At 41.8% G+C, this 12,375-nt stretch overlaps 1 protein-coding gene and 1 long non-coding RNA gene across 2 annotated transcripts in view; one reads left to right on the top strand and one right to left on the bottom strand.

Moving 5' to 3' along the window:
• Positions 1–8,691, bottom strand: part of LOC130563888 (uncharacterized) — a 19,779-nt gene extending 11,088 nt beyond the window's left edge. Inside the window, exons 1-3 of the long non-coding RNA XR_008964172.1 lie at positions 8,582–8,691; positions 8,239–8,385; positions 2,986–3,128 (exon numbers count right to left, since the gene is read on the bottom strand). This is a non-coding gene — a long non-coding RNA (uncharacterized LOC130563888). The remainder of the gene's footprint in view (positions 1–2,985; positions 3,129–8,238; positions 8,386–8,581) is intronic.
• Positions 6,403–12,375, top strand: npas4a (neuronal PAS domain protein 4a). The gene is made up of 8 exons (XM_057349683.1): positions 6,403–6,885; positions 7,338–7,501; positions 7,622–7,724; positions 7,832–8,138; positions 8,255–8,364; positions 8,605–8,740; positions 8,838–10,609; positions 10,729–12,375. Exons 1-8 carry the CDS (start codon positions 6,711–6,713, stop codon positions 10,755–10,757), a joined length of 2,796 nt encoding a protein of 931 aa, XP_057205666.1. The 5' UTR covers positions 6,403–6,710; the 3' UTR covers positions 10,758–12,375.

Below are 12,375 nucleotides of genomic sequence, written 5' to 3'. Positions count from 1 at the left end.
CTGCTCTACCAGATGACTTCATGACGCGCTTACTGTACTCATGGTGTAAATTGGTAAATCTTTTAAGTTGCCTGTTCACTTGATAACAAGTAGTTTCTTTTTTAACCTGGTTAAACATCCAAGTCAGGTGATTCAATCGGTGGTGGCCAATCGAGACATGATGCTTTTCATTGGTGCGTACAGTACATACGCCTCAAAAGCATTTCCACCAAATTTTTTACAGCGTCACCGTGTCACTATATGTTGCAAACTGAAAAGACAAAAGTGCCCTAATTCTTCTAAATATTCCTTATAGTTCACTTCGCATGATGAACACTGGTCCAGAAGCGGTTCCATTTTTATTACTTCATAAATTATACAGATATGCGTTTAACATTTTGATTCAGTTATAAACTGTTGGTTGTATTCTGTGTAAACATACTGTATGTGTAGTGTTAAAAACTGAAACAGGAAGTTCTTATGGATCAGCATTATTTGCGTTTTCCAAAGTGGTCTATACTGTAAATCTACTCACAAACATGATGTTTCCAATGGAAGTCTTATTGTAGAGAAGAACATAAAGTTTGGTATCTGATATGCATCACGTAGATTATTTGTCTGCATGTTGATACCAGCCATAGTCTTAAAGTTCTGTAAAGTATATTTTGAACAGTAAACACAGAACACTCCTGGTCTTTCATACTAACCAACAAGTTCTCCAAAGTTCCTAAAGCACAGTATGATTAATTCTCATTTAAACAAATCAAGAAAAGTTTGATTCCTCATGACAAGCCCCTTCACAGTGAGACAAATGCAGTGAGGAGAAAACAGAGCCTGTTCATTCGGATGACTCAGAGCATGAGTTGAGGAAAACTGTCGGGTAATAGACTCCCCATTCATGAATTTATATCAATGATTCAGAGGGCCAAAAAATACTTGCTATTGTCAAAGCCATGAGTATGACACACCCCATTCTACTGCTTTACTGCTCCAAAAGTACAAAAGCATTTTCATCACTAATGACTAGAAAACTATCAGATCCTGGGGGAAAACATATCTGCTTGCAAAGAGGAAAAGAGATATTGAGGATGGATAAAAGCAATAATCCTAACTTCAGCCTGGAGCTAAAAAAGGCACTGAACTATCTTTATCTACCTCTTTCTCTCCCTCTTTCTAACATTCTCTCTATGTTCTCTTCTGATATACATGCAATGCTTTATCAAATCTTATGTTTACTTATTCATCCATCCATCAACTGCACAAGTTTGTATATACAAGTCGTATATACAAACACATCGTCACCGCTACCCCTTGAAGGAAGGTGACAATAAATAATAGCCAAGCAACATTAGTTATAAATGTGCATAAAATAAGTTTGATGTGATTGTTTGAATTAAAGGTGCAATGTGGAGATTTTAGCGGCATAGCGGTGAGGTTGCGAATTGCAACCAAAGGCTCACTCCACCCTTCCCTTTCGAAGCACTACGGCAGCTCTCACAGAACTAAGATGCAGTCACATTTTTGCTTCTTTGTCAAAAGAGATAACGTAATTACGAAGCGCACTCTGCAGAGCAGTTTGTCCGTTTAGGGCTACTGTAGAAACAACATGGTGATAAGGGGACCCGCAGATAGAAATAGCTCATTCTAAGGTAATAAAACATAACGTTTCAATATGTTAGGACCTATGAAGACATGTATATTATATTGCATTTCTGTAAATAGATCCTCCAAAAATTGCACATTGGAACATTAACATTAAAAAACACTACAGTATTGATTTCTTGTTAATAGTATTAACTGGTTCAGAGTTAATTGTGTACCATTAACAGTTAACCTGAAAACCATGTAAACATCAAATGGAACATGAAGTTGGGAAAAAATCCTAAAGCAGAAAGGATGATCTGCATGCACAACTGAAACCAAAGACAGCTGCATTTCAGAGCAGGCTGTGTTCAGGCTGTGCTGCGCAGAGAAGGGCACGGAGAACCACAGGAGAAATGAAGCGGGGCACGTTGAATCATTGAGCATTTTCCTGCTATTATCAAAGGCAGACCTGAATGGCGAAGAATAATGGACCCGCTATGGCCACTAAGAGCTGCATTATTTGAAGAGGAACAGCTGAACCTTTCTTACATTTGCGAGGTTGCTTCAGATCAGAAGCTCATGGAGGTGTTTTGTAATGCAATGCCTTTGGCTCGATATGAAATGAGATGGGAGAACAGAGTGAGCGTCAGACTGAAGGGGGAAAAAATCTGATGCTCGAGGTCTGTTTTGATGTCACACATCTACATCACGTCACCATAGCAACCTTGCATCAGCAACAACTTACGAAGGAAGAGAGAGAGAGAGAGAGAGGGAGAGAGAGAGAGAGAGAGCGAGAGAACAGGGCGAGAGCACAATGTGCTGGCATGTAGCGCTAGAACTGAATAGTGAGATTAAACGGCAAGGAAAAATGCATTATGGAATGCCAATAAAAAAACATAATTCTAGACTATAAATAGCTCAGCACTTATTATTTCTTTGAAAAAACTGAAGGTGATGTAAATTTGCACTCTTTACATAATACACAGTGATGCTGATTTGTCAGTGAAAACGTACTAAAGAGTCATGAATTAGTCTTTACCATTCAGAAATAGTGAAAGAGAGCAAGAAAGATAGAAATACTTCAACAAAAGTCAAAATATTCCCTGTTCTGAGCCCTAGGTCTAAAAATACACTGCAAGAGAAAAAATCCTCACCAGGCTGCGGCTAGGGAAGTATCTCTGACAGAGGTGGGGAAGGGAGCGAGATTGTGTGGGTGTTTGAGCACCGCATGTGCCTTTAAAAAAGGCAGCAAACATGCCCAACACAATAGATCATTTCATTTAAATACATTATTTAACTACCATGACAGGTGCAACTTCATTGATTCTCAAGAAGATGTGAATATATAGAAAATACAAGCACACTACGCTACGATGTGCTGGCCTTTCTCGTGTAAAGTCAACCCAATACCCTACTTCTCACCTCCATCAGCCTCATCAGTTTCACAGACAGCTTCCATCCATCCTGTTCTTCTCTCTCTTACTAGCTCCAGCAGGAGTAGGAGGTGTTGCTAGGCGACAGGTTAGCTCCTTTCTTTCAAGAGGCAGAATGAAGACCTTGATTCTCTGTGTAAAAATAAACAGTGCGGAAATAAAAAATCTTGAGATAGAGGACAAGCATACTTCAACCACAGAACAGGACACTGACATTTTGTTTGGCATTAAAGTATATTTGCAACCACTCTCGGTGTATACTTTATTTCTCCGAAATGCACTCTTACAATTCTGCATGTGCTCTTTGGTTTCCCTCACCATAATGTCCACAACTAGTGCAAGTGGATCCAAACACTGTTATTTAGAAACATTATGTTATTTTGTACCTAATGTGCTAAAGAGTTTAAAAAAGGACCGTGATTTGTACAAATCGAAAACTTCCTGTTTGGCTATTTTTGTCACTCGTGTGTAATATCAGATGGGGCTTTAACTGGGCACAGTCACCTCACTCGTGTTCTCTGGGCACAGGCTAAGTGACATCTTCGTGATGACAGAGGGACATCATACCAGGCATCCTCCTGTGCCTGATCTGTGCTCCTCTCACCTCCTCTTCCTCCATTTACTCACATCCGCCACTTAAACATTGAATTTCTATTTTTTCCCCACTGATGCTGACAAAATCCATATTTTAATACAAAGACCACTACAAAAATTACGTTTTAGCTCTTGGGTGCCAATTACGGTCAACAGCAACCATTACAGAACATCCAATGATTCATGCATGAAACTGAGGTCGTCAATTCTTTGATCTTAAAATGTTATTCATGTAATTAATCCTTTATCCCATGCTTTTATTTACATGCAACATAATACATTTAAAACATTTTTGCAATTCAGTATAAACACAAAGCAATATACTAATGTTAATGTTCCTCCATGAGCGTAAACGTCCTCCACACAAATTTTTCAAACAGTTACAAACATTGATACTGGTACATATTTAAATACTTTATTAATTGTTGTACACTCCACTTATAACCAACAGATAAGCATATCTACAAAAAGCATGTCCTAAAATTTCTGCATGTGCAGTTCTAACTACCCTATACCAAATCCTAATAATAAGTGACCAACATAGCTTTGTTAAAATTTCTTAATCATGGCTGCTGTCAACTTCCCAAAAGTGGGTGCTGCTGAAGTTAGCCACCTTAACAACACTAGTGTCTATGAAGATACCAAATAACAGGCTATTTTATCTGCAAAAACCCTACAAAAAACATGCATAACTTCACAAATGACCATCATCAGTTTGATCTACACCCCACGTCTACTAATGCATAGCTGTACCCCTGCATGCTGGTGCATCTTAATTACTTTTAAGTGTGGGATGTGTTTTTCATCACATCTTTATTGATTTTAAGAGAAAAGTCTATAGTTAATAATGTAGAGCTTACATAACAACACATTAATTTTGATAATAAGGCACTAAAAGCAAATTAGGGACCCTGTGTACAGTATTACTCTTAGGATTCATTTGTTTTAATGTGCTGTTTTTAAAATTTCAGCCCTGACTAAATATGATAAGAACAACTTATGAAAAAGTCGGCTACGAACAAAAACAAATGTGACCATGCATTAGGCTAACCGAAGCACTCCAACCATAAAAGTTGGTTAAATATTGTAGCCACTAAATTAACCTTTATATTCGCCCCAGACCTCATACACCCACACAGATTTCTATTTTCGATCACGAAACAGAAATGTGTGATTAAAAGACTAAACGTGTTGCCGAGGAAGGTAAATCTTTTTGAGTGCGTTTGTCAACACTTGCCACGAGCTATTTTTAGAAAGAGAGAAACGGACGTTTCACGCGCACGCCTCACGAGCAACAGGTTTCTGAGGCGCGCGCGTGTGCCACTGATAAAGACTATTAACACCCTGAATTGCGTCTACAGTAGTAGTCGAATATTAAAAAAATTAATAAAATAAACCAAATAAAATAGTGCAGATTTACGCAATCCTCTGGACACCATGAATGAAAATCAGCATAGGGTTATATAGATGAATGATCTCTGACAAGAGCCAGCCTCGAGGATAACACTAAAATAATTTTCCAAAAAGCACGAGTTTTTAAAAGTTACTAAAAATAGTTCGGTGGGGCTATGCGTTTTATCTCCTGGATGGCAAAAGTTGCATTCTCTGGCTTGTGTGTGGACAGAACAAACTGCGCAAAGAAGAGATGTCAAAAAATTATCGTGTGCTATATATGTAATTTTACGGTGTTTTTGGTGAATTAATGTTCGTTTGAAATATAAATGAATCATGCACAAAATCCAGCAGTCAAGTTAAGCACGATGGATAACCGCTATCTGTCCACTCAATCTCTCACCGTCTGCCCTGTCGGGAGCATCTCAAATTCATAACGAAGCAACCAATTTTGCGCTGTTAGATCCTGAGAAAGCCATTGGCCATTCCACATAATGCCGCCTTACGCACACAAACTCATTAGACAAAACGCAATACAACTGCTGTCATTTTCTATACTCGCTCCACTTTCCCTTATAAGGAAAGGGAGCTAGGATTTATGTAATAATTAGACGGATAATTCAGTGTTACATCGGATTAATTTGTACGATTGCACTGTTGCATTGAGGGATTTGTTTTTTTCAATACAATCACATAAATGCTTCTCGCAATTTACAATAAGTCTTGCGGGGCGCGTGCTTTCTAAGCAACACCATGTCTTTTTTTGACGAATGTCTATTCATGATTCATTCATATAGCTTGTTAAATGCAGAAACTGAATGCGCTGCTGACATAATGATGCAGTGAACCATGAGACAACCAGTACTAATCCCAGTCAGTTGTCATTGTATTCTTGCTTTAAAAACCTGCATCCATGAACATGCAGTGAAAGAAATTGGAATGCAAAACAGGAATCATTTTATGAATCATAACTGAACTCGGTCGTTTGGTGGCAATCAGCAAGTCTCTACGTGAATTCAGACACAGTGGTACTCTATCTCGTTTGTATGCAAGCTCAGTAGCAGAACCCCCTATACACCGGAGTGCGGTGACTTCGTCTACGTTTCACGTTGTGACTCCGCCCATTGCTCGGTTTTGTCCAAATCGGGCTTTTTGCGTCGCCGGAGCTCCCGATTTCAAGCCAACGTCATCAACGGAGAGAGGAGATGCTGACGTCGGAACAGAGTCAGAGCGCACGGATGGGGAGGGGTGAGAGAGTGAGTTTCAGCATTGAAAACACTGATATGATACGTATAAATCCCCCCAGGCCCCCTTCTACTCTATCCCCCTCCCTTCTCTCCTTTTTTTACGTCGGTGTTGGCGCGTTGGGAGCCCCCCTACACTGGTGGAGTCCCAGCCTATATAAATTACCGGCTTGCAGAATTACTCCACCAGATTTACGGACTCCCGACATCTGTGTGAGAGACTGCAGCCGACTGACTCAAACTCCGACCCGGAGGAAAAATCCATCCAGCCTCCGGTCCGTAACCTCAGCCTGGAGCTGTGGCGGAACCGCGTGATAAAACCCGGGAGAGGCAGGCGAAAGGAGAAGAGAAGTCGTACTCTGGACATGTGTTGAGATGACACACTCGTGAAAACACCTTAAGAGAGACCTGACAACTCTTTTCTTGAAGCGCAGTTAAAACTTTCAGCCGAAACAATAAGAGTTTCCCCATCACTAAAAACGCAATGTATCGGTCCACCAAAGGAGCGTCGAAAGCTCGGAGGGACCAAATAAACGCAGAGATTAGGAACCTAAAGGACTTGTTGCCCATCTCCGATGCGGACAAGTCTCGACTCTCCTATCTTCACATCATGTCGCTAGCCTGCATGTACACGAGAAAGGCTGTCTTCTTCAGTCAAGGTAACATAATTTAAGAACTATAGCAAATGTAGTCGATATATATTATTATTAACAATTGTTTAACGTTATATTTAAAGCATGAAATGAAATAAGTGTCAAAGAATTCTGCTGATGTATTGCTGGTATTATTGGCACGCACTGGAAGCTCTGCAAGTGCAGCAACAGGTGGACGTAAAACTGGATTTGCTTATGAACATCTCAGCTGTTTATCTGTCCTATAATACGAATTATCTTAAAAATAATACATGTACACATAATACAAAATAATGTTTAGTGAGAACAACGCGTAAAAGCGGAATTACTGTCCACGGTGCTGAAACACGAGAGCTGTCCATGGTTCTGAAAGAAAAAACCGTGCACTCGCACCCGTACAGTTCAGTTGTTATGTAAAAGATAATGCGCATCTTAATGTGGGGAAATAGTTTATTCAGGTTTGACATTACTTATTTCAGAAACAGCTTCCACGAGCACTGCAGAGGAAACACCTGGATTTCTTCAATTTCATGAGCTACATGAGTTGGTACAATTTATGCCAGGTTTTCTGCTGCTGTTGACCAGAGAAGGAAAGCTACTGTACCTGTCAGATAGCGTTTCTGAGCACCTAGGACACTCAATGGTGAGTCAGTCTGATAAAATAGTTATTTTAATTAAATGTTTATAGACTTCGTTTGGCTTTCATTCATAAACACATGCCATTCAAAACATGCAGTTCACTTTTGTTCTCTTAAATATTTAGGTAGATCTGGTTGCTCAAGGGGACAGCGTGTATGACATAATCGACCCCACAGATCACTTTATTATGAGGAGTAACCTGGTACCGCCAACTTCACCTGACACAGGTAAGACCTTTTTAAAAACAATTTCACCTCACACATTATTTGCCACACAGAGAGCTAATACACACAAATATGTAAGCATTTATCATTTTTCTGTCTTTCCCCCTCAGATCGTTTGTTCCGCTGCAGATTCAACACCTCCAAATCAGTGCGTAGGCAGAGCGCAGGCAATAAACTCGTTCTAATCCGAGCCCACTGCCTGACACAAACTCCCAGTCAATCTTCCCCGTCAACCTACTGGACTTCCAACCCAGTGTGGGTGTGTTTTTGTGCCCCTCTGGAGCCTCACGCATCCCGAACTGGAACTTCCTCTGAACCTGAACCACCCTCTGTGTCAGCACTAGAGAGCAACTTCTTCCTGCCATGTTTCCGTTCTCAGCATAGCCATGACATGAGACTTCAGGAGGCTCAAGACAGGTGAGGTCAAACACCCCACAAGTTATTTTCTAATTCTGTCAAATACAAAAAATATGTTTTCAGGTGAGCATGGAAAGATGAGTCATGCCTTATGTTTTACCTTTATCAACTTTCAGCGTAAACGTTTATTTGGGTGTGAATGTGGAGACTCTTCGGGCCCAATCCTGGTATAGCTTCCTACATCCCCAAGATCTTTCACATGCCTCTGCTCAGCACTGCAGTCTGTGTGAGTATCACTCCTGAAAAACTAAAAGCAGAAATGTTACATTCATTTCCTTGGTTAGGCTTAGCATGAGCACACTCTCACCACATAGCTGCCTATCAAAGTTTGACACTCACAGTAAGCATTCATCAGTAATACACCACTGCAGCGAAGAAGCACTTTTGACCACCCATCAAGACATGATATAAAATTTCATGAGAAGTTTTATGTTTCAACTTACCCTGTGTTTCTTTCCCCGCTTAGTGAGAGAGGGAGGAGAAGGCAGAGCTGAGATGGTGGTTCGCATAGAGACTGCCGAACATTCGTGGGTCTGGCTTTACATGGTCCTGCAGCTGGAAACTGGGGAAAATCCTATAGTCAGCAACAATTATATCATCAGGTAAGGCTCATTTTATATTTTCCAAATCACTTAATCTAATACCTAAACGGAACTAATACTAAAATTCAATTTTTTTGTCTTTTTATCTGTGTTGCAGTGAGTCAGAGGCCTGGTCAGTCAGGCAGCAGCTGAGCTCTGAACAGACCCAGCTCTCTTTGGCGCTGGGCTCGAGCACTTCCCAACAGGAGAGCCTAAGTTTACAAAGCCCAGAAACACTCTCCAGCCCCGACCAAGTGTTTACACCCGGAAGCAGTGGCCTCTCTGGTCAGTCATTTGACTTCAGCACGGCTGCCTGCAGTGCGGGTTCGACAGAAGAGCAAGGTGGCAGCTCAACACTAGAGGCCACACAAATGGAAAGTGGCCCACGCTCCAGCCTCTCCTCTCTGGAAGAGGAGAGCTTCTTCCAGCATGAGCCTAGTGAACCTGTGGCTAGTCCTTCTTCGGCATCATCTCCCATTCCAGTCACAGTTGCAACAGTGTCTGATTTGGACTTCCTCACTCAGAACATTTTGCTGCCACCAGCATTCCAGATAGATCCCCCCCTACCGGCCTTGCCACTCCCTCTTCCACCTGTAACGACCTCCCAGGCCCAACAGACCAAGGAGTTTGTGTGCACGCCCCCCTACACACCTCAGCTAGGTGGAAGCAATTTTCCCTTTGGGGAACCTCATTTCAGCTTTGATCCTACTGGGGCCACCACACCACCTCCTCTTCCTCCAACCGCAACAGTAACAACCACACTGGCTCCATCTCTTTCTCCATCAAAGCAACAAGGCAGCCCACCTCCTCCAACAACAACACTCTCTACTCTTCTGCCACTCACAATAACATCTCCAACCACAGAGATTATCTTCCCAGTAGAGCCTTGCAGTGGCTCTCTCTATGAGAAACTCCCTCCTACTCCTGACAGTCCGGGTGATGGGGACTGCACGGTCATGACTTTGCCAGAGGTCCGTGGTCCACTGTTTGTTGATGTACCCCATGGACCCCTCCCATACCCACCAGAGGGTCTACTCACACCTGAAGCCTCACCTGGAAAACAGCCCAGCCTATCTTTCTTCTCCTCGCTGCTTGAGAGAGAAAAAGAAAGAACAGAGATCTCACTTTTAGCCCAGCACATTAGCACACTAGCAGAGGGCTTCTACCTAGATCCACTCCTCTCCAAGCTGGTTCCTTCAAACATCTCTCCACACCCTCAATCTCCATCTCTGGATTCGGGTTTTGAGTCAATCCCACTGTTGGGTGAAATCTATCAACTCAAGTCATGGAAAGGCTTGGATGTGCCCATCTTCCCTGATGACGAGTATCTGTTTGAAGAGAGTGTCTTGGAGAGTCTTCTGCAGGACCTCACGTCTTCTCCTCCTCTCTCACCCACATCCTCTTCCTCGTTTCCATCCAGTCCTCCGTCCTCCCCCTCCACTCCTGAGTGCTGGTGCCCACCCCTGCACTTTGACGGGATCTCTGCTGTGAGTGGCGGTCACTTCTGTAGCGTCCAATCGGCGCACTGTAACAATGTGGCCGGGCGAGGGGCTACGATGTCGCCAGTCAATGCAGGCAGTATGACAGATGGGAAGGCGGCAGGCGAAGTTGCCATGGAGACAGAGGTAGCATCATCACCTCTGTTCACAGAAATACCAACATCTCCACCACTGCAGCTGATTGCCTCCCCCGCCTCCCCAGTTTCGGTGCCTGCCTCCTCGCATGACAGCCCCGCGTCGCCCGGCATGCCGTGCGCTCAGTCCCTCCTCGAGGAGCTGGCCGCCCTGGAACCCATGTTTGGGGCAGGTGCCTCGATCGCCCCCGGCTTGGGGCAACAACCTGAGTTGTATCAACTCCAAAGTCATGCGCCGCAACAGTGCTTCCGCAAAGGTGAGAGTTAGACTTTTTTTTTACTGAACGCTTTGCTGTAAATTCACTGTGATTTTTTATGAAAACTAATGTTATTTTCTAACACTTTCTCCTTTGTTTCTTCTTTTTTTGTCTTGCAGATGGGAGTGGAAGTGATCCTCCGTTCTAAAATAAGTCTGTGACTTACTTCATTAAGTATGGCATATTGTCATATTTCATGGAGCTACTTTTGCTGAAAAGTGAATATTATTTAACTGTATAATATATACATAATGTATATAATGCCTAAATAGACTTGAACTTCCTCAAATTCATTCAGAGAAAATTGTCACGTTCACAACTGTTCATCAAATTATCCATTCATTTATGTTTATACTAGCAATGCAATATATTAGTCTTGAAAAGAAGGACTAAAAGTTCAATCTACGTCTTTCTGATATAATGTAACAAGAGCTTATATAAGTGAGAGTTACAGCTCTGACTTTGTAAGTGCAAACCGACTTACAGACTTGCATTTGTATTCACTTGTAGTGAAAAGAGATTCTTTAATATTTCAGTAACAACAGAGCTTATGGCTCAGTGCTTGCCATCCAGCACCACAAATACAAAGCCCAATGTGTGAAAAATATTCATGTAATGGATCAAAGATGTGATGAGTTTTCTAAATAAGTATTAACATCAGCATGCTTCCCACAGCAGATTCATTTTCCTCATTCTAACTGTAATAGGAATTCCAATGTCAACATAAATATAAATGACAAAAATCAAACTACATTGGGCTTTGTGTTTGTGAATGCAACTGTAGGACATTTCATTTCAAATGTGTATCAATGTGATGTACAAATGTTTCTTTAAATTGTGAACAAATTCCAAAACAAGTCTCGTTTTCACACTGTTCTTCTACTGGCCGGTGGACACAAGCTGCAGAAGAAGCCGCCAGAAAGAGGGACAAAATATTGTGCATGGCTTTGCATGCACGGACATTACTGGACAGACCTATTTCTATCTACTACAGAGACAACGTAACAAATCCTTCAGCCGGCTACTCTGGTGAGCCCGGCTAGAAGCAATTGCACTGGACTTTTGCGGCATCAATATTTGTAATGCTCGCAAACTGCAGAAGCTCTTGTGTGCCTGGCACATCAAGAGGATGCAGAACTAAGAGAAACGGCACCTTAATTTAGTGAATACCACGGTGACATCGTAACTTTGCTGTCTGCGGTGCGGAGTGGTGACAATGTGTGAATGAAGGCTTCTTCTTTTTTGAGAGGGGTTGAAAACGAAGCAATGTTTTGTTTTAAAAAATGAGCTGGAAAATGGGGATGGAGTTCTGTTTCTATTTAGTTACTAATCGACACAGGTTGAGAATGGTTCTATTCCCATGGTGTCGACACGCTAACGTAGAGTTGTCTACGGTCAAGTAAAGGATTGATTCCTATGTTCTAGCTATTTACATGCTACGTTTAAAATGTTTTATTGTATGTATGCTGTTTTACAGAATGGGTGCTTGGTGCACGTGCCTCTAGCTAGGCATGTTGCGGAACGGTTAAAGATTGTAATAATTTGTACATTTGTACAAACGACAGTCTGTACATATCAGAGACATTTCTATAGTGTATGAAAACATATGCTATTTATGAACAATGGACATTGTGGATCAGTGTTCTTATGTGTCGCTGATAAATGTATTTGGTTGTCAAAACAGAGGAATTTATATTAAAGTGCACTTAAAAGTACTCTTGTCTCCTAGCTTCTTGTTTCCAGTTCCTGCTACTGTCTTGCCTTGC

Source organism: Triplophysa rosa, linkage group LG13, assembly GCF_024868665.1.
Source record: "Triplophysa rosa linkage group LG13, Trosa_1v2, whole genome shotgun sequence".
In the NCBI taxonomy this organism is placed as follows: domain Eukaryota; kingdom Metazoa; phylum Chordata; class Actinopteri; order Cypriniformes; family Nemacheilidae; genus Triplophysa; species Triplophysa rosa.
This window is presented reverse-complemented; position numbering and strand designations above follow the sequence as displayed.